At 37.4% G+C, this 23,416-nt stretch overlaps 1 protein-coding gene and 1 long non-coding RNA gene across 7 annotated transcripts in view; one reads left to right on the top strand and one right to left on the bottom strand.

Annotated features, from left to right (window-relative positions):
- LOC107064699 (uncharacterized) overlaps nucleotides 1-23,416 on the top strand; it is a 230,926-nt gene that overhangs the window by 188,850 nt on the left and 18,660 nt on the right. Inside the window, exon 6 of one of the 2 annotated variants that reach the window (XM_089171330.1) lies at nucleotides 5,990-6,047. The exons of the other annotated variant lie outside the window; for it this stretch is intronic. Within the exon in view, the coding sequence (XP_089027456.1) occupies nucleotides 5,990-6,047 (58 nt within the window). The remainder of the gene's footprint in view (nucleotides 1-5,989; nucleotides 6,048-23,416) is intronic. 2 annotated transcript variants of the gene reach the window in all.
- LOC149032938 (uncharacterized) lies at nucleotides 1,402-20,070 on the bottom strand. 5 transcript variants are annotated; one of them, XR_016176153.1, is made up of 5 exons: nucleotides 14,862-20,062; nucleotides 10,416-10,960; nucleotides 9,831-10,004; nucleotides 3,375-3,657; nucleotides 1,402-2,807 (listed from the first exon to the last, which is right to left on the bottom strand). It is a non-coding gene; the product is annotated as an uncharacterized LOC149032938 (long non-coding RNA). The 5 variants fall into 5 exon arrangements; XR_016176156.1 differs by having other exon boundaries at nucleotides 9,831-9,981; nucleotides 10,876-10,960; nucleotides 14,862-20,049; XR_016176155.1 differs by lacking the exon at nucleotides 10,416-10,960 and having other exon boundaries at nucleotides 14,862-14,977; nucleotides 15,099-20,047.

Raw genomic sequence — 23,416 nt, 5'->3', positions numbered from 1 at the left:
TCGGTATTAAGCCTTAAATTATTGAGTCTCTCGAAAGTCTCTCGTGACGCCCACGGAAACCTCTTTTCGTCCTTCGCTTTTATAGAAAGCCGTGACATAAACTATATCTTTCTTTCTCTCTCTCTCTCTCTCTCTCTCTCTCTCTCTCTCTCTTTCAATTTTTCGACCAAAGTATAACGCGTACGATTTATTACAATGACATATATATATTTTTTTATTTATTTACCGTACGTAAAAGAAGCCAATATTAATCTTAACTTTGGACATGTTTCTACACATTAATACGAATGCGATTGTAAACTTTATCCCAATCACTGAGATTCATCTTCTTGGTGAATAAAATCGAATGGAAGCTTTTACTTACCGATAAAAAATTCATTGTCAATTAAGGATCGGTATATTTACTCTTTGGTTTTACGAAGAATACTCTTGATTGTTCCATTTCTACCGTACACTACTCACGTGTGCGTGTCTTCTCGTCTTTATGGTGGTGATGGCGGTGGTTACCCATTGTATGGAGAACGATTGTATAACAGAAATGGAGTCGCAATTAAGCTTGGGCGCCTCTAAAGGTAAATTGCTCTAAATCGGTTTCTTAATGCACGGATAATCGTAATTGGTAGATATATATATATATATATATGTATTTATCTCTTTCTACCTATCGAAGAATTAGATGCGCTTGTTAAGTCAAACTTGGTATTATTAAGGTAGCATTAACGATAGGTTCGATACCAACCTGTCAGAAAGTACGACATTGTTCATAATTGAATACGGAAGGCTCGCTATCTCGATCACGACACCCAACGTATCTACAAACGAGCTTCTAATGATTGAGTACCGCGACCTACGTATGTATTTATATAACTGCATGTTGTTAGTAGTTTCCATATAAGAGAATGACACCTATCTTTGAATTTGTAACAAAATGTTAATAAATTTGTATCTTTTCTTTTTTTTCTTTCTCTCTATCTCTGAATGGCGCACCCACTATTAGAAAATATTTCAAAAATGTTCGTATATAAATAACTAAGAAACTTGTGGATCTCGATCTATTCGAAGTTACGATCTTTAGAAAAGGCTTGGTAAATAAGAAAGAAGAAGAATAAGAAGAAGAATAAAGAGAAAGAAAGGAAGATATTTCTTTGGGCGTGGAAGCCGATGATCTTCTCGCGTGTATTTCATTGTGTCCACTCTTATAGTGTGGGTGTCAACGCCCCCGTCAACGTTTCTCCTTCGCAACATCCCGCGGTGAGAGACACACCACCACTTTGAGCTTTACTTGCTGCTGCCGTTGCTGCTCTCTCTCTCTCTCTCTCTTTCTCTCTCAACGTTATAATTAGATGCGAATCGATGCTCGTAAATATAATTCTGCCGTTTCGCAGAAACGACGCCTTATTTACGATATTTCTCTTCCCTTCGTCCCCCTCCCCCATCTTCTTCCAAACCCTGTCCGCCCTTTCAATCTTTCTCTTTCTCTTTTACCGATTCCTTTTCTCTCACCATCGAATATCGATCTCGATAATATTTAACGGTCAGAATTACTCGTCGACGATGATCTCGATGATGGCCGATGATCGTGTCACGATATTTATGTCACTTTCGATTTACGAAACATGCCTTCTATAATATATAATGTTTTCTTATGGAACATCAATTTCACGAGCCACTACCTCGAAGATTCCATTTTCGAGATAATCGACACGCTTTCTTCTTCCCATCGAATTTTCTAGTAAACTTGGATATTAAAACGGTACGAGTGATTGATCCAATAAAAGGTATATAGGACCTTTATTATTAAATTCCTTCAATCTTTCGTTACAACGATCGTTTATAAGCAATTTTATTATCTAATCGTAAAACTAGTTCCTAAATATCGTATTACATTTATTAGTATCTAAATCAAGTGAAGCTTAAGTCATCCCATGAAATTGGATAACTAATCTTATTTTCATTAGATCGTTTAATGTGATACTAAATTTTATTCTTCGTATCAATAAATAATTATTGCAATTAAGATCTTCTAATACTAAGATCTTTAAAAGTCACGGAAGATTTATTCATGTATTTCTTTTTTCTGTTCTCTTAATGCAAAATAAAAAATGAGAGTATTTCTTAAAGGCGTAGCGTGGGAGTAAAGTTTGTAAAAGGAGAAAAAATTCAAATGAGAGAAAAAGAGAGAGAGTAATTCGACTCTGAGAGATCTGCATATGTAAATAAGCAGACGTTGTAAAATTCATGGTTGACCATTTGTTTGTTAAGAGAACGATACTCTTCTTTTCTTCTATATCCGGTAGTTCATCTCATAAAAGAAAAAAACAAAGAGTTCGAAGTAACGTTAAGTATTGTGTTACGCTACGTTAATCTTCAGACAGGAAATTAAGACCAATTTACATGCGTCTGCAATTGAATAATGTGAGAGAGACGAGGACGGAGAGGTGGAACGATTTATCGATCTGGCTTTATCACCATCTTCTTCACTTCATATTTTTCTTCTTTTATATCAATTTTATGTAGATAATATTGCCAAAAAAAATGAAGACATTATTATGATCGAAGGATCGACACTTGTATTGAACGAACGGTCGATTGAAATAACTCAGTAAGAGAGAAGGAGGAGTAATATCAGATATTTTCACCGATCATTTGCATGATATTTAATGCGTGTACAGTTACACGATCTTGTACATAATTTAACGCGAATCTTCATGAAACCTTTGGTACGTAGCCTTATCGAGTGGTAATTAAGTTAATTGCTTTTGCAGTGACTTAGTACTTGACGCAGGAAAGCCAGATGGAGGAGTAATCTAAAAACAAAAAAGTCTTTGCTGTTCAAAGAGTGGGGAGAAAAAGAGAGAAAGAGAGAGAGAGAGAGAGAGAGAGAGAGAGTACGAACGTGTATATGAACAAACGTATGAACGAACGAACGAACGAACGAACGAACGAACGAACGAACGAACGAACGAACGGTCCAGCGAGTCTTGTAATTTTCCTGACGAGGAATACAACGTCGAAACGACAGCCGATGATGGATGTCGGCAGATGCGGTTCTTCCTAATCGGAGACTTTTCTCGTGTCGCACGTTACACGCTTGCGGCTAACATATCGGTTATTAAAATATGTTGTAATTAATGAAGAGACAACTTCGAACACTACTAACATATTGATACTGAATAATCATAAGTTATCTCTCTCTCGCTTTTTCTTTCATATTTTTTGACGTATTCTTTTTTCTTCATTTGTTAAAATATCCATGTCAATTTTATAGGCTATTATACACCAACTATTCTATAGAATTCTATTAATCATTAATAATAATCAGTAGACGATAAAAGATGAATAAAAGTGTCGAACGGAAGCCAAAATTTTCTTACATCTTCTTTTCTATACCAAGCTGACGAATATAAGTATTGATAAAGTCTGTTTCTTTCTCCTTGGTCCGGCCTAGGCCGACTTTCCCTTTTCCGGAAGAACGAGGTTATCCACTTCGCCATCCATCCTCATAATGGTGAACACGATCATTTATTAAAACGTTGATTCATCTTTCGCAAATGCGTCAAGTAATCGGCCATGAGCTGCGAAACTTAAATCGTCTTGTACGCTATTTTATCCTTGATATCGTGCCAATAGCTTCCTCGTTTGATCCATCCAAAGAATCTACAATGTAGTATTCATGAAAGCCACTACAAAATTATTTACCACTTACCTTAAAACACAAATCTTAGTAAAGAGAGAGAAAAAAACAGAAATAAAAAAGATGCATATAAGTAGCGTATTTAAAAGTTATTGTCATTTTACTCGAACTGCGCGTAAATCATTGTAGCGTGAAAAAGATGTGAACGTGTCTCGTAGACCTCCTCCTCCTCCTCCTCTTCCTCTTTCTCCTCTTTTTTCCTTATTTCTCATCCCTTTTTCCTCCCTTGAAATCGACATAAATCACTAGCGAGTAGTATCTCTCTACGTATGTTTATATATATATCCGTTCGTACTGGCATTCTACACTGTTGCATGCCTGTTTTGAATTTACAACGTGTCGTGCAACAGATAGCTTGGCGTCATATAAAAGGTAATAATGAAGAGAAATCTTTCGGCATATAATAAGGAGGTAAAATGGTCAGAGAGGGAACTCGTACGAATATTCATTATTATAATTAATGATCAAATATAAATAAATGAAAAGACGATACTCTTGTTTCTCATTACGTATGCAAAAGTAATGAACCAGTTTCCTTGTTTACTTACAAAACACGAAAGAAAGAGTTAAAAAAAGAGAGAAAGAGAGAGAGAAAGAGAGAGAGAGTGAAGGAGAGGTAAAGAGGGATGGAAAACGTCGTAATTAATAATCTCGTTTCTAGAGTTAGTAATCGAAGGCCTTAAATTCTTCTAATATAGACGGTAATGATCGGTCATCGATTATCCGGATGTCGAACGTAGCTGACCTTAATTAATCGAACGATTATGTTGCCCGAACCGTATCGTAAAGCGCAATTATGCCAACGCGAACGTACTAGTCGGCCTTTGGCTTAAAGGTAAGGTCGAAAGAGGATGAAGAAGAAGAAGAAATAGAGAAGGGAAAGAGTCGGATGAGGAGGGGGCGGCGGAGGAAGAGGAGGAGGAGAAGGTTTCTTCGATGGACGACTCTCTAGGGAACGATCATTCTTTCTAGCTCGTGGAAATTCTCATCCTTCTCATCATTATTCGATAGCCGGTTATAATAGTTTAACAGAAAAGAATTCCTTCGTCGGGGATCGACCGATCGAAGATCAATCAAAGATCGTATATCGTTTCGATACAAACTAGACTTTTAAGTAAGAGTGAAATCTATTCTCTCTGGCAGTTTGTTAAAAATCTTTAAGGTTAAAGCTAACACCATATCACTGAAGTATATAATCTCGAAATTAACCACTCAAGCGATTCCATTTGTTCGTTTTGCGAGTCTTTGAATAACCGCTCGCACGTTCCGTCTCTGAGACACCATAATCAGCATATCCATGTGCACGAATGCATAAGACAGAGATAGAGAGAGAGAGAGAGAGAGAGAGAGAGGAAAAAAGAAAGAAAAAAAAAAATAAGAAAAGAAGTAAGGAGAAGAAGAAGAAGAAGAAGAAGAAGATCGCGGCACGTCGTGAACGCGTAGCAACGATAAATATACATAGCGATGTAATCGGTGGAGAACAAGCGACTCGAACAAGAAGATTCTCTATCTGGACGGGCAAGGCGGTAAGGGAACACCTCGGCTTTGCTTTAGAACGATACGCGCGATGCTAACGAGGCTAGAAACGTGATTCAGATCCGATTATAATCGTCGATATAGATATAAACTTCTAACTAATATCCAAGGCGAATCGGACGATAATTTTCCTGCTCGGTTAACGGACGATCGGGCGCAGGTGCTACGAGAGCTCGATGATCTTCTACGTGTATAATACACTCTCTCACTCCCACTCTCTCTCTCTCCTTCTCTCTCTCTCTCTCTCCTTCTCTCTCTCTCTCAATATTCTCATCTCTCTTTTACTATATTTATGAGAAAACACGAGGGAAATAATTTCCCGGCTTAAACGTATAACGCAATTCGCGTAAACACATTATATATGGGAACCATTAGGTAGATCCTAAAATGTACACAAGTACGGTAGTAACCATAGAATAAAGCTACCTCTCTTAGATTCTCAAGCAAGCAAGCAAGCGATCGTAATTTTAGGTAGTACCAAATACGGTCCGGCTACTTTCTGCGCATCCCAAACGGAGATAATCTGCGAGTCCTTTGTATTAACCTTCCAACGATATAATCGAAAAGGTATTCTATATAGTTGTTAACTCCTCCAAGTAGTGATCGTTATCCTTAATCCTTCTCCCTTCCGTAAGCCGAGTATCCTCGATTGAAAACACACCGTTTAGATCATACTAGAGAATTAGTTAACCTAAGTCTCTCTTTATAGTCTAATTTGAGAACCCTCTTGAATGATATTTTTTAATTTATTTGTTATAGGTAAGTGTGACTCCTTCCAGTTTGCTTATATTTCTCTCGAGGATACCAGATTCAATCGGTGAGTCTATTCCTTTTATGTTAAACAATGACAAAATTTACGTAAAATTATTTTTTTCTTGGGTGAAGATTTTACTATTTGGAATTAAATTTTTTATAGTAATTCTTTAAATGTATACACAATATTTGCTATTAATTTTGTCAATTTATATCCTGTCACAATACAATTAAAGATTACTGATATTATTTGTTTGTTTTGTTTTAAATTAACATCAATTTCGCAATATTTTTTAAAGTTACATCGTTGAAAAGATTTCCACGCATAATAATACAAGATCATAAATATTCAAAAGATTTCGATTGGCAAAACGAGGGACAGTACAAATCGGACGATTTATTAAGTATTTAAGGTAAGAGATGAAAAAAAAAAAAAAAGAAAAAGAGATAGCAAGATAGCAAAATGACAAAACTCGTTTGAACGTTGAAACGTCCAAGAGGAAATGAAACTCGACTTAGAACAACATCGAATCGTAGGAGCAATTGGTATCTATTTCTTAGCCCTTTTTACCGTCGAAGCGTGAATTACGAGCTGGCTTTTACGCAACCTGAAGACATTATAATTCAATTCTTCGAGTATATATTTATAAGCAGTAGTCCGTAGACTTGTCGCGACTACTAGGTAAAAAAAAAAAAAAGAAATTTTTTTTCGTTTGGTGGCTAAGTCTATATAACCACACTCTGATTTATAGCTGCTTTCAAATAAACTCGTGCGCGTTTAGCAAGGTTGCGCCTCGAGGATTTAACGTAAAAATTCGAATTCCAATCTACCTAATTGCGACAAGTAAGTAGATAGTTTTAATGTTACGCATATACCAATCTTTTAAGCCGTGGGAAAAACGGTAGAGAATTCTTCCCCTTTGCAGCAAACTCAGTCGTTTAATTTTGTCTAGTGGCGCGAGCATGAAATAAGAATCGATTTAAAAGGCGTGACGATTTATATTTACGATTTTAAATTCGTAGATTCGTCGTAGTTTTAGTTATGGTCGTTGTCGTCATCGTCAATCGCCTTTGGCTTTTTGTAATAAGTGGTTCGCCATCGAAAGACAAGAGGGCTACACTTTGTATATCACAGAGCAGTAACGTTGAGAGTAGTCCATTTTGGCGACTCATTAGCGAGCCTAGACTGGACGAATGATCCTTCCACCTGTCCACTTCCAACGCAATTAGCTTCCCATTTAGGTAGACACGGTTCTCCATTGGAACGCGAGCACGATACTCGAGTAGTATTTCAGTCGATGCTGTTAGACGTCAAGATCGATGGAAAGGCTCTCGATCAAGCGGCACTCAATTTGGTGCTCCCCCGTCCGAAAGGCCGCCATCGCTATCGCCATCGCTATCGCCATTGAAAGAGAAAGAGAGACAGACCGTATATGTGTAGATATTTCCTACCATATATCCTATTTAAATACACAACGTTTTACGATCGTTATCCATTGAAACTGTATTACGATTATGGTAGTTTGATTTGTACCTATGAAAGAAAAATCTTACAAATAAATTTGATCGATTTTCGTTTAATTTTCACTTATATAAATTTATATATCGTCGTAACTAATACGATCGAATTAAATTAGGTAAAAGATCTATTATCTACTTTTATACTAGTCAAATGTTGATCGCTTATCGGAAGTAAGTAAAAAAAATCAAATATATAAAGTAGGATTAATATAAAGGTTGGTGCAAAGTGTTAGAGCGATACTCGCAGCAGCCCAACAACACGGCAGGCTCTTTATGAAGCCGTTGTAAGTTCGCCGCGGGGATTCTCGTGGCAAGGCGTGTCGCTTGCCAGCATAAATTACGCATGATTTTGCATTTACACTGAAAATCGAAGTGCTCCGTTGGGAAAAGTGACGCTTATACACCTATATATTATTCCACGAGGAAAATAAAAGAAGAAATACAAAACAAAAACAAGTTAAATATAGAAAGATACAGATAAATAGATAGATAGATAGACAGATAGATAGATAGATGGATAGGAAGATAAAGAGGAAGGGAGAAGGTGGTATGGTGTTTTCTTTAAAGTGCCTACCGTCTTACGAAGGAGGATAGAAAGTACGATTAGTAGAAGAAGAGAAGATCGTTCTTGGTAGATCTCAAAGACGCTGACGGGTCTGTTATGAGAGACGGATCCTCACGTTGGTGGTGGTGTCTGCCTGGCGTCTACCTCGTGTCTACTCTACTCGTTCCGCAGCTTGCGTTCGCGTGGAGCTCTCACTGATTTTTCTTTTCTCATCGCTGAAAGCCTATGTTTATGAGAATCCTGTACCGGCAACTTTGTCCAACACGGCTCACGGACTTGCCGAGAGTAAATAAAGCTTAACCTCGACGATGGAGTATTTTACGGTGGTACGAGATCGTAATGACCTTTGCTTTCGTAATCACCGCTTTAACTACACGATGCAGGACGGACGATGAAACGAGAAAGAACTTTCAATACTCTAGATTTTTTTCTTTTCTTATCAAATTAACTAAAACTAATTTTTTCACAAATTTACAGAGTAAATTTCAGATTCTTCTTCTTCTTCTTCTTCTTCTTCTTCTTCTTTTACTTCTTCTTTTTCTTATTACGGAAGATGATCGTGTAGCTATAGAGCGTTCCTAATCCAAAACTCCTTCATCATCTCCCTCGCTTTAATCAACGATAGAATCGATACGAGGAATCCATGTACAGATCGAAGATCTAGTAGGCAAAACGCAGAACTCGATCGCATAATTAATACCCTGGCATAAATTCACACTGTAAGGCTCCGACGTTCATCAGGCACGCAGCGTCGAGGCAACGGTTCGCGTTAGGGTTCAAGACTCTTCGTAGACCCGTACTCGTAAAAACCTTGTCTAAATCACGTATGAAGATAGAGAGGGAGAGAGAGAGAGGGAGAGAAAGAAAGATAGTTCATACAAAAGAGGATCCTCGAAGCTGTTTACTCGTACACCAAGCGATGTTCTTCCTCTCGAAGCGCACGTTGCACGTTGCACGGACTGAAACCGGCGGGAATCGACTGTAAGCCGAGAGAAATTAATAGCCTGGTATTAATTCTCACTGATTCCCCCCGCGAAATGACCGGTTACTTGATTCCATCAATCTGCGCGAGTAATAACAGCCGTACCTCCTTGCCGTTTCTTCTGCGTTCAGAGTACCTTTAAGCTTGCGTCTGGTTGCGTCTACCAAGACTTTACGATATGCGAGTAGAGAAAAGAAAAATCTTTCCTACGAAGAAAATCCTGTTCCTTGGAAATAAATAAAGAAAGAAATCAAGAAAATAAGAGAAGAGTTATGATCTTTCTTATACTTGGTTAAAGACTATACTTTCTAAAAGACCATAGTCGATGACTCTACTGCCCTGTCCTGTCCTGTCCTGTCCTGTCCTGTCCTGTCCTGTCCTGTCCTGTCCTGTCCTGTCCTGTCCTGTCCTGTCTTATCCGATCGATCTCGATAAAGACAATAAAAGGGACGATTCGTTCACAGAAGTAACGTAGAAAGCTTTCAGGGAAATCCTACTCTTCCTAAGAATAAAAAGAAAAATTTCTCTGGAAAGAAAGAAATAAGAAGAGAGAAAGAAATAGAAGGTTTTAAAGGCGGTTGTGTACCGGCTGTCGGCACGGGCAGAAGCCAATGCACATGCAGGTAGGTGCGCCGTGCACAAAGCCACGTCTTACGCGGCCATGTTACCTCGAGGCATGCTGCTTTATAATGGAATAGTTCGTAGCGAGCGATTTATCGCGACTATTTCCATGTCGCGGCTCCGGATACACACAAGCTTCTCTTCTCTCCGTTCCTCACCTCGAACCGAAGCCAAGCCGGTCAACGTGAGACTCTCCAAGCTTGCGCGATGCATCCTCCTACTTCTCGAATGACGTTGAGTACGTACACCGTTCCAAGTTGATTCCGTCAAGAGGAATACCTTCTCTCTTCTCTTTCCAAACATTTCCGTCTACGTATAAAGTCTTTTTCAATCTGAAACAAAACAAAACAAAAATATGACAAGTTAGAGACCCGTTCCAGGAAATACAAGTATACGATAAACACCAAGAAAGATCATCAAACGAAATTTAAAAATTTATTTTGCATATCGGATCTTTTACGAGGAACTATAATCTAAGTTATATTCATCTATGTTAAACATCTTTCAAATATTCCAACAAAACCACACGTGATATCTGTTTCGAATATCATCATTTTTTACTCTAAAATGTTAAGAAATAATTTAAATATAATCAGTCAATAGGAAATAGAAGTAACGTCTTAGATGACAAGTACTGACATATCTTGATGTAAATCAACAAACGCGTCGTCTTCCTAGCCTTAGTTTCCGAGAAATCGAGTGCAGCGGGTAGTAAATCGGTGCGCAAAAGCGCATATACATACGCAAGTCTTTGGTGAAGGTGCGCTTGAAGCTAGAGAAGACGAGGAAGAAGACGAAGAAGAAGACGAAGAGCAGGAGAAGAAGAAGAAGAAGAAGAAGAGAGTGGGTCGAGGCACGGATGAAGAGTCGTCGAGGAAAGGTGAACCGACTTGGAGCTTACCGAGGTCGTGGCCGTGCATATTCCGATCCTAACGACGTCTCTTCTCTCTCTCTCTCTCTCTCTCTCTCTTTCAATCTTTTTCTACCAGCAAGATCCAGAGGCTCGCTTATTGCTCGTAAATTGCGCGTGGCTCCCGACCCGCTTTCTCGTTACTTCTAATATGACCCCGCGATGTATGTAGATTGCGACTGATTTTTCTTCTATTCCTCCCTTTACCCCTCTTTTCGTTGCTTCTTTTTCTTCTTCTACTACTTCGTTCTACTCTTCGTCTTCTTTAGCGGTGCATCGTAGACGTGGATCACCTGTGCCGTTAAATCGATCTCGATCCCGGTTAAGTTTCTACTGTTCTCTCCATCGATCGCATGGCAGCTGACGATTAAATGGCATCTAACAACAACGGAGAGAAAGAAGAGCACGATTTAACTGACAGGAAATTAAATCGAGATATACCCTACTCGAAGGTACTATTTTTCTTGCTTTCCAAATAATTTACATTAGACCTTTTCGTGTTGAGAATTGTAAAATAGTGTACGATGAGATAGATCGTTTCTCTAGGCGGGAACCTCATTGGTTTGTTTGTTTGTTTGTTTGTTTGTTTAAGCAATATCGCTTGTAAGTTTGTGTCGACTAATGTTTCAGTGAATCGAAACCTTTCGAGCATTCTTTATTAGAAGTAAAAGAATAGTCCAGATGTTATGTTTGAGAATGGTCGGGGAGTCTCGGGAATGATAAAAGAATATAAAAGAAAAGCGATATGTAATACGGCAGTTGAGTTCAGATTTGCTCAGTTCGGATCAGTTCTAGCTAATAAATTTGTAACGATATATTTATATAATTTAAAAAAAAAACCTCACTTTTGTTTATTCTATGTTATTATTTTTAATATATTCCCGTAATAAGTAATTTGAATAACATTTGTTAATATTGTAACTAATTAAAATTTTGAAAAACTTCAGTCATTGAATATTTTGTAATTAATTTTATACGAAAATTAGGGATACTACTTATGACGAGAAATAATATCAGAAACAATGATGTAATTCCGTATCGTAAAATGTATCAAATAAAATGGCGTTGAATACGTTGTTAATGTTCTTGAAACAAATTTTAGAGTTCTTGTGGATATAAATGAGGATTGAGTGGACGATGGTATTAAAACTTGTCGCGAGAATGTTAAAATTATCTGTTTTTTTACGATATGACATCTATGAATTATCGCAATGGACGATGTTTATATATCTAATAAAAGAAAAACAGACGGAGATATATAAAACCAATGATGAAGAAGAAAAAGAGGAAAAAGGGCAATAAGGAGAAAAGATAAAAGATACATTTTGTAAAGTTCACCAATTGGAAATCTGGAGCGAGTAATTAAATAATAATTAAATGACGATAATAGAACACGTGTTCGTCAAGAGATAAGAAAATATTCGCCGCCCTTTTATACGAGCACCTGTTTCTCCCATACAATTTTATTTCACTTTAAATTGCAAAACGATATATTCTTAAGAAGATAAAATAATACGCCAAAGATTCCATACTAAATTAACATTTACAAGGCGTTTCCGATAAGGACGAGTCTCGTAACGGTACCTCATTTTTTCTCCTCCTTTAAAATTTCATGGTCTTCTTTTGGAAGTATTTTTTTATACATCTCGAATCAAATTACAATCATCGTCGAGAAACTACATTAAATTTTTTCACGATGTGTAATAATCCTTTATTTACATGACATTTTAAGAAAAGAAAAAAGAAGAAAGAAATACTAAAAATTGTTTAAATAAAAATATGAATATAAAATGTTTTATTGTACAATAAGACGAAATTTATTTTCCTGCTGCGATTTAGTCTTGCTTAGGATGAGAGGGTTTAACCAGGATAAAGACTGGTTGTGCGACGATCGATCGGAGATAGGAGACTCGTGCTGTCTCGTCGACGATAAGCCTCCTAACATCGAGACATGTGCACACGTCCCGGTTTACATCTTACCGAATCGAATCACGGAAAAACGTGATTCGCGCAGTTTCGCGGAGAAACAAACGGGTAACAAACAATGGAGAGAACTCTCCATGGATATTTCTCTGTCTTTTATATACGATGCAACTAAAACGTGTCTTAAAAGAAGACGATGGTAAACGACGAAAATCTTGAAGTACAGTTTTATATACACAAATAGGATAGAATAAAGAAAAGAAAAAAAAAGAAAAAAGTGAAGAAAGAAAGAATGAAAAGAGAAATAGAATAAGCACGCGCTGACTATTCTCCGCACCTTGCATTTGCATCTGAAACATGTGGCAAGGTATATAGGTGTACCTGTTCGCTCGAGTAAATCGAAGGCGATCCGATTTCGCAAGTCGGAGGAACACTTTTGCCTCTCTTTAAACATCGCTATTCCCTTCGCGACGGTAGAAAACTGTATAAACATACTCAGTGATCGCTACTTTCCAATCCACGCGCCGTGAGAATTCAAGAAATAACGTCACCGATCATGGACACCTTACTAATACAATTCGTACTCTCTATCTATGTATCTCTTCTATTCGTTCCTACTTATATCTATTTATCTATAAGAAGAAAAGATTAACAACGAAATGTCTCGCAATATCGTAGTTTTCTAAAATCATCCTCGATATCTCTCGTTTAGGTACGCTCGAGAGATCGAAAGTCAATCGACTCGACGACAAATTGACTCCAAGACTTTTTGCAAGATCGTCGATGCTCGAAAGCCCGTTACCTTCACTTCTTCTTCCTCTTCTACTCCTTCTTCTTCTATTTCTTCTTCTTACAACTAACGACGAGGACGATGACAACGACGAAGATGTCGTTGTCTATCCACGACGAACGTGCTAACGTTTTCAAAGTAAGAGGGATCTGTTTTGTTTTCATTTAGAATACGACGAGATGATGAACGTTAGAAACGTCTTGTTAGAATCCTCTCTATATTCTATTCTTGTTCTTATATCTTATATAATATATCTTCTTTTTTTTCTTTCTAAGTCCATCGAGAACGTAATTAAAAACCTTTCGTTGTGACCTACTTTTTCTTACAACTCGTCTCTATCAACGCAAATGTTCTACTACTTTGATGAATTTATTTTGCAAGATTAGCGATCATTTTACGAGTTATCGTGATCTCTTTTGGTCTTTCTAATATTCAATCGAAATGTTATAGTTATAATTTATGTATATACGTAGTCAATCTATCAGGAAGTATATAATAACAATAATAATAATAATAATAATAATAACAATAATAATAATAATAATTTCTGCATGTTTCTTTCTCATGCTCTGTTAATACTCTTTCGTCCAAGTTAAGACGAATGGATTTTGATCTCGCAATATCGACTTCTTCCCAGACGATATCTTAAAAACGGACTTGTACCTTCTCTCAAGGACGATCCTTCCTTCTGATCGCACGCTCGCCGTTCACTCTCTCGTTCCTTCGAAGAGTAAAAAGAAACCCTTCGTAGAAAATTGCATGCTCTATCTTTCCATTTTCGAATATCAAAGTGTTATTGGTTAATATTACGAAATCAAATTTAGATTTAGATTACGATACGTATACGTTCTATTTGATTTTCTAGAATTTATCTTTCATGGATATTATTCAACATTTTATCTTGAGATATGAAAATTATGAACATCGAGATTGGAAAAAAGCGCACAGTTGAGCGTCACTGGCAATGCTCCACTTTCAATCTCTTTGCAATCGCTTTCGCTTAGAAAATACATTTAGATGGATTACATATGGACACGCAAATATAAATACATCAAACTTATCGTGAAAGAAAGAAAATCAAAAGTGATATTTTGTGGAAAAAGAAAAAATTACAGCACGTGGAATTTATTTACGTGACTTAAATAAAACTTAAGTTTGTTTATCTTAATAATTTTATTGAATTATTCAATATTATTCTAAATACGTCAACGATTTAATTGACGTTAAGAGGACAAATGAACGATTCATGATAGTTTGTCCGTTGTCATGTGAACGATCAGATTTGGATATGGATCGAATGTTCTCGAAATATGCGTCAGAGAGTGGCGAAGTTCAATAATACTTGTTAGGTGATAATTCATATCCAATGCTTGACAACGAACGAACTATCTTAAATTATCTCATTTGTCTCTCGTTACGTTAATAATTAATACACACTTGCACACATAAACATCATAGACGTATACTATCTTATAATCCCTTACGATATAAAAAATAAAGAATGATCGATTCTTAAGACTTAAAAGTAGGCGTACATAACATGCTTTAAATATTTATTTTGCTTACCCGATCGATATTTCCCCGTTACTAATCCACCATTCTTCTCAAAACCTTTCATTTTTTATTTAACTTGAAAATTTTCGATACCCACTCAAAAGAAGTTTCATTTCAAAAATTGATGGCTTTGAAAATCAAAAAGAACCCCATTATGGGAGAGGACGCATTTTTGAAAGGACAATCAACCGTGGGAAAGCATTCATTGTGCGAGAAACTATCTATGTAATAAATGTTTAGATAATGTACCTATTGTTGAAACTTTCCTTTCTTCTTCTTTGATAAAAAAAGATAAAGAAATAATACATAGATAAAAGAGAAGAATATAATCCACACCGTTATATAAAATATTCTCATTTACGTTTTATAAAAAAAGATTTAAGTTCAATTTAACCCAAAATTCCATCATTCGTCAATAATTAGTTTGATCAAAATCCTGGAACAATTTATTCGGTTATTTTTGTCGATAATAAACTCACGTCGATGTAACTTCGTCCAATTCGCGTTGTAATGGACGCCAAGTGGATTGACAAATCGTGTCTAGGGAGTCGTCTTAAGGCTGGATTGGGTCATTGATGAAGGAACCTGGTGAAGGAAGCATATAGAACAGAACGAATGTAGAAACCGAATGTAGTTTCAAGCAAAACTAGGAGAATCTCGTCGTCGTCGTCGTCGTCGTCGTCGTCGTCGTCGTCGTCGTCGTCGTCGTCGTCCGTGGGCCTCGAGATTGCCTCTTAAATTGGATCTATTACTTTGACGAGTATTACAGAAAAAAAAAAAAAAAATAGAAAAAAAAAGAAGTAGATGGATAGACAGAGAAAGAGAGAAAGAAATACATAGAAGATAATTTGCCGTGGCCCAAATTGCACCGTCAAATCCGTACCCCACTTTCGGTGAACTTTTTTTTTCTCCATCCTCGTTATTTGCTTTCACTTGACTCCTAAGGAGAGCTCAAACTCGAATATCCGAGCTCGTCTCGTTAAATATCGAGAATCGTTTATCTAAATTGTCGTTGCATTTAAACTCCAAGTAGAAAATAGGCCTTTCGGGTTTGTCCGAAAGTTAATGGAAGGTTAGGTACTTGCTTATACAAACCTATGCGAAATGCAAAGAAGTTAATTCTTCGTTTCGCACCTAACGCTCTCATTCTCCTAGTCAACGAGGATCTCGATAAGAGTTGTAATAAACGAAGCAAAGGACATTATCCGTTAGAGCATCTCGTTTAACGCGCGAATCGTGAAATTTAACGAACTGTTCGCTCCATTAGAATGAAGAAAAAAGGTTAGACCGGGAGCGTGATTTATGGTATTTTCATGGTTGCAAACAACGTCACTTGGATGTTCGTGAGATCTCGACGTTTTGCTTAGGATGTAACAAACGGTTGCCTGCGACCACGAGGACTACTATCCATGCGCGTATGCCTCTTTTTTTTTTTCTTTTTTTTCTTTTTTTTTCTTTTCTTTAATTCTTTTTATTCCATGTATTTTTTTTCTCTCGCTAGAGAATTTAATAAATCTTTGTAACGTGGGAAGCTCACGGTTAAACTCCCGGACTACGTTTACGTCGATTATTACCTTTTGAGGAAAATAATCTCATTCCAGTGGAAAAGCAAGTAGCCTTGAGCGAGACAAACTACCTTGTGCAATATGATTATCGCATCGCCTTGCATTGTTCTCTTTCTTTCTGTCTATAATTCAATGTATCGTAATCCTCGAAGGACAAGCTCGTTCATAGATCAAAACATCGATCGTTTCGTCGATATATCGATATTATTATTGAAGACTACCGATTCATTTATGGGAAATATACGAAGGTTATAGAATTTAACGAGACCGATTATTTACCGTATATATATGCTAACATTGATTCAAAAAAAAATGCAATCGTAGGTATATGCGGCTCTCGCCATCGACAAATCTTTAACGCGATCGAGAAAAACATGGGTTACCTTTCTAAATCGGCATGTTTCATGCGGAACCGATCCTGCTAGAATCTTAAGAAATTCAACCGAAAGACGTAGATACGGTAGCGTGTCTCTCTACTACGTCGGGCATTCCTTTGACGAGTAGTAGTGCGTCGGGTTCTCTTTTGCAACAACGACAATCGGCACTCGTCCGTTTTGCGATAATTAATTAATTTCCCGTAGCAGCGTCTGTATGCTGGACCGAACGAACTACCGGCCGTAATATTTATCCGTTTACGGTTAATCGTATACACAAGAGGCGTCTCGTGGGAGCCATGCGATTCCGATCAGATCTGTGTTATCCCTGGAGAAGTAATAGAGGCAAAAGACTGAAAGAAAGAGAAAAAAGAAAAAAGGAAAAGAAAAAGAGGGGAAAAAAATAAGTCCGAATATCGTTAGTAGTAAATATATCACCGATCGTTTCGAAATATATATATATATATATATCCTACGGTTTGTTTAGTTCTCGGATGGAAAATCAAATGGTTAAGAGTTTTACCGAAAAAAAATTCTGCCTTCTTTCTCTCCTCCTACTCCTCCTCCATCTCCTCGTCTCTCCCACTCGTATTTGTTGTAAGCTCTTGAGAAAGGATCCCCCTCGACTTCCTTTCGCGTTCTCTTAACCGTTTGTCCTGTGAATGCTCCCGATACCTGTATCGAGAAGTGGACCTACCTCGGGACCAATAACTCACGCAAATTACGTAACACGTGCGTAGAAAGAGAAGTCGATAATATACACGCGAGAAATAGAAGAAAAGAGAAGAAAACGAATAATGAAAAGAAATAAGTACAGTGCCTGATTTGTAGATCGTTCGCGTGCTGAGCGTTGTAAGTGCATAGATTGAAATCAGAGATGCGACCGAGATTACGTAGCGCTATAAGCGAGTACTATAAGCGAGTATAATGAAGGATGCAATGAAAGGGATATCAAGTATGTATGTATCTATGTACACACCGATCTTGTGCGAGCCTGTAAAGCCGAGGATTCTTTCTTTTCCACGGCTGACTCCACTATCGAGAATATAACGCGTGTCTTGCTAATCGCGGATTTATACTACTTTCTTAATCGACTCGTCTCGTCATTGACGCGAACGAATTTTTTCAAAAAGTTCGCACGTACTTTCCCGTTTATTTCTAAATAAATCCTTTCTAAATTGATTTTATCTCTGGCAACACTCGTGTAATTTATTTAGCCTTTTCTTCTCTTTTCTTTTTTTATTATTTTTTTTTTTTTTTTTAATTTTTTTACTTCTTTAACTTGCCGTCTCTCGGTATCACGGTAATCCTAATCTATAGATCTTCGATCTACTTTTCGAGAACGATCGAGACAAAGTTTCTTCAAACAAAGTATTATAGAACCTTCGATTAACATACTTAGCAATATATCTAGCAAAGTATCCAATATCAAGTCGATGAAAGGTATCGTTTCGACACACCTACAGAAAGAGGGAACACATAGACGAGCTGGCATGTGCATACATAGAGGATCAGTACCGGTCGGAGGAAAAGGTCACGACATCGAAGTTCAGGGCGTCGAGAAGCATTGTCGCAGGTGTTTAACCTTCGTAAGAAAAAGCCAAGCCTGTTTCACCTGCGTACTTCTACTGCCAAGAAAAGGAGCGAGCACGCGCTAAGTAGAAGGTATCCCACCTGTACGTAGGGGTCCCTATGAGAATTTTTCAAACAGGCATGACTAATAAATTAAATATTTTTACACGCTATCTTTTCTTTTTCGTTCTTCATCGGATGGCAAGCAGAATCCCCCAAAGCAGTAATCCTCCAACTTGAAACAATTTTTCTCTCTCAATTTCTTTCCAAAAGGAAGAAAGAAAGAGAGAGAGAGAGAGAGAGAGAGAGAGAGAGAGAGAAAGGGCAAGAGAAGTAGGCGTACTATAGGAAAAGGACGGAAATTACATGGATAATAAATTAACGCACACGACCTTATCGAGCAGTATAATTCATCACGACGTTAACTTTACCGTGTTTAAACGTCGACTCGACTCTACGTATATAGTTCTTCCACCTGTCTCTCTCCGTAACCGTCTATTTCCCCTTTGCTTCTGATATCTATGTATGTATATCTGTATGAGTCTTTCTTACACATAGATATAAGACGCATATAGGTAAAGGTACCGGCGCTAGGAGCACGACGACGATGCCTTTGCACATTAACCTCGTAAAACTTAAACGGCATTCGACCCCGCACACCTGTAACACGATACCACTCTCTTACGATGTGAAAGTTCGAATCACGGAAGGAAAGGATCCTTCTTAGCAGAGGATTCGCCAATAAACGAGCCTCGGTTAAGGTCTTTATCTTTGTGCCTGTCGTTTAAAAAGATTCACAGATGGTTCGTACAATTTCTTTCTTTTTTTCTTTTTGATTCAACACCTGCGACGGAGACTACAAGCACATCTTGCGTTTCGATAATATTACAGTTCGATGCACTCTCTCTCTCTCTCTCTCTCTCTCTCTCTCTCTCTCTCTCTTTCTCTTTCTTCTTGTATATTTAACTCTCACATGTCGGTAGAAATTTACATAATTGTTGAGTACTTTGCGTCGAGTATGCGTTCGAACGGTGGCATCGAACAAGCATTACACTCGAGTATCGTATTATAATGCAAATCGAAGTGCAACAAAGGATAAAGGTGTATTAAGAATTTGCTAATGTCTCTTGTGGAATAAATTTCACATGGAATTCGATAAAGTTACGTATACATACTAACACACATGTACTATATATATTAAAAAATGAATGATATTAAAATGAAAGGACAAAATGAAAAGATTTGAACGGAAAACGTAAGCCGCGTGCCATTTTCGAGTCAAAAATAAGGAGAATACGACGAGGAGACGTTGTCGAGTGTACGAGACGTGGTAATAGAAACGGTCCATCTTGATCGGACACCGGGCAATAATGCCAAAGTGGTATCGAAAGGCAACGGCTAAGGTAGCAATTCTAGAGGGAAATAACGAGCTTCTGGGTCCGGCAATGGACAGGAACTGCCATTATCTCCAAAAATAGAAGTATACATAGCTGGTTGGAGTTAGCTACGCTAACCTAACCGTTTCCGTGCTTCATTAAATGCTTTACTAAAATATCGATCTGACATCGTAACTAGATTAGTCCACCTTCTCGCTCCCTTCGATCAAGATACACGAACCTACTACCTCTTAGACGAGAAGTTTTGAAGAAAAATCATTTATCCTAGTTCTATCGATCGTGTAAGTTTCGTTAGAATGGTCTAACTTAAACCATTAAGAAATTTCCTATGATCGGAAATGGAAAATATATTGAAAGGTATCAAATAATCGTGTTTTTGCGTTAAAACACTCCTTCTTTTCAACGGGTGTGCCCTATTTTTTTCCTTATTTTTTTTCTGTCTTTTTTTTTTTTTTTTGTCAAACATATTGTACTTTTCAAGATTTTTTAATATATATAACATAAATGGGAGCTAAAAAGATTTTCGAGTCGAACGAATTTATCTCGACTAAAGCGATCCCTAGTAATAGTAACAGTAGAGAATAGTAGTAGTAGTAATAGTAGTAGTAGTAGGCCTGTGTCAACCGAGTGTCCCTCGCTTTTTCTCGTTACTCCTAACCATTTATGGAATACGGAGGAGAGGCCGATTACGCGATCGGTCGTGCTTCTCGACGTGCTTGAGATATTCCACCCGGCCACCGACTAACGAGGTGTGCAATATGAACGAAGGGTAATTAATTAACCGTTTCACCCCATCTAGACGCGACGGGCAACCTTCTACTTTGTTCGGGTAAAGTCAAAAGAAACTTTATGCGGGAACCTAAATCCTAAAAAGAAAATAGAAAAATAATATAAAAAGAAAAATACATATTATGACCAACAGAAAAGAAAAGAAAGGATTATGAAAATATTGTCGACTTTAATCGAGATCTTGGGTAGGAACGAAGCAAGCAATAATCCGTTTCGACCTTCGTTCCGCAAGCCTTAGGATCGTTGTTGCGGTGCTGGTGCAATGCGATCGGCCGCACAGCGGTAAGGCCGTATCTTCGAGCCGCAGAATACATTATCCCGAAGATTAGTGTGCGAACGATACGAGAGAAGGTATATCTACATAGACGTGAACGTTCTCGCTCGTATCTCGATCGTGCTCGCGCGTACACATATGTATAACATCTCCTATATATATATATATATATATATGTCTGTGTGTGTATGTGTATATATATAAATGTATATATCTACAGATATACATATAAATATATATACGTATAAAAGGGACAACGCGTTTATTTAATGCTGTGGGTGTGCGTTTAAATTCGTACGTATGCAGGTGCGTGGCACGTAACTCCTTATCTTCCTGGATATACTACTAGCAAAGTAATACATATGTACGATCACTTGAAGGCTTTGTAATAACGATGTTCCAGCAATTAAAGACTACCACGTTGCATACCGATGCAACTTGCGTTATGCAACTTGGTCCAGAATGTTGTTGAATAAACCTATCAAAAAGTGTTTACTTATCTCACATCAAATTGAACTTAGCTAATGTTTAATAAAGTTCTTATAAAATATCTAAGGATTGTTCGAATTTGATTGAAGGAATTATTGATGATTTTTCTCTCTCTCACTCTCTGTTATAGCTAAGTACGAAACTCTAAGATTATGTTTATGAACGTTCACTTGAGTGCATGTTAAACAACTATTCATAAATATAAAGGAACAGCAGCTATGAGGAGCTGAATAATACCCATGATCCTTCACACTTAGCATATTTCTCTTTCTTCCTCTCTTTCTCTCTCTATAAATAAATCTATCATTTATTTTTGGAGAATGATAATAGAAAAAATAAGTATTAAGAAAAAAAAATAAAAAGAAAGAGAGAGAGAGAATCAGCAGCACGCGGTGAGATTCATCTACAAACGATTACCAGGTGAAGGTGCATCGACGAAGAGACGTGCATGCTCGTCCATACTATCTTTCTCTCTCTTTCTCTCTCTTTCTCTCTCTTTCTTTCTCTCGAATGCACCACGACGATGCACCGGCATGCCAAGCTAAAGCCAACCTGCACACCTCGGCTCGTCTATCACGCTTGGATAGATTTATCGAGTATCGGCACCAACCGCCGAGTGTCCCGCCTCACTTCGACAATTTATATACCCTATGTGTGTTTCCTTCGCAAAGACATTGCCAACAAAGATGCGCTATGACGAGATCTTTCGATGAATCTAATGCAACTCCGCCCTTTCCTTTTACACTTGCCAACGAGTCGTCATTATTTTATTCGAACTACATGCTCGATCGTTAATCGCAAATTAAACAAATGACTTTCTAATCAGATTGGCGTGGATACTTCTTTTAATTCTAACATCGAGTTAAAAAAACGAATTCATCGGTACGTTAGACACGAATAAAAGACAATGTATTTTCTTTGAAATCATCGGATATTCTAAACGAAACACTGATCTATATTCTCAGCTAGACTCGATGGATAAAGTTGCAAAAAATTGAAATAGACGTGAACTAAAATATTGCCGAAGTTAAGTATACCATATTGATTTATTTTGATTTTATTCAAGAACTCGATAGAATGTAGAAATCGATAGAACGTATGTAGATGGAAGACACTACAATTATTATACGTTTCGAATTACGAGTCTAAAACCAGTCGATATCGTTTTCGTTAAAGAAATTACTTGACGTCTTCCATACTGATACCTTCCGGGCCATGAATGAATTATTATCTCCGCATGAAGATCAATTCCGTGCAAGTTATGCTAACGTCTTATTCGGCTCTTACCCGGTGCACATCGTCCCACACTGGATTTCTCCTTGTGATTACGCAGGTGGACTCTCCTTGCTTCTTCCCGTTCTTCCAAGAAATGTAAACGGTACTATCTAGGTGGTAACTTCGAATCGATGAGTTTGATCATATGATCCAATTTCACAAAGCCCCTTTTATGCCAACGTCATTATTCAAAATGATAATTAATAATTTTCATTAAAATGTTGGGAATAATCTTTGATATGTTTTCTTCTTATTGCCTTTACCCATAACTTGCAATTAAAACGATGAACGTATAACAGCTGGTGTTTAATTATTATAAAAGACACGTTAATTCGTTTGCTAGTCTTCTTACAAGTTCGCTAATTAATTTCGAATTTAATTTTCTAAAGAAGAGGAAGAAGATGAAGAAGATGAAGAAGATGAAGAGGAAGAAAAAGAAAAAGATAAGAAGAAGAAGAAGAAGAAGAAAAAAAGAAGCTGACGATAATGACGAATATTTATCCATTGAAATATTTCTTCGAACGTAAATCGATGCGGTCTTAGCCATAACACGATTGATACCCGTTATTTCGCGCTATAAATCCTGGCCTGTGCCGTCCACGATGAGAAATAATAATCTAGGATTAATTGGTAGAAGGCGGATCGCCGACTAATCCTCATTTTGTTCGTTAAACCGGAAACTTAATTAAAAACTCACGTCTAACGAGTTCCACGATACGGGTGGCACGTCCACCCACTTAACGTGCGCTCACTCGTGCTCACGTATCGACGAGTCTAAGGTGGAGAAACGAGAGAAGAACGTGAACGTTAAACTATCTCTCTCTCTCTCTCT

Source organism: Polistes dominula, unplaced genomic scaffold, assembly GCF_049000335.1.
Source record: "Polistes dominula isolate Pdom_NZ unplaced genomic scaffold, Pdom_raw_medaka contig_31, whole genome shotgun sequence".
Taxonomy (NCBI): domain Eukaryota; kingdom Metazoa; phylum Arthropoda; class Insecta; order Hymenoptera; family Vespidae; genus Polistes; species Polistes dominula.
This window is presented reverse-complemented; position numbering and strand designations above follow the sequence as displayed.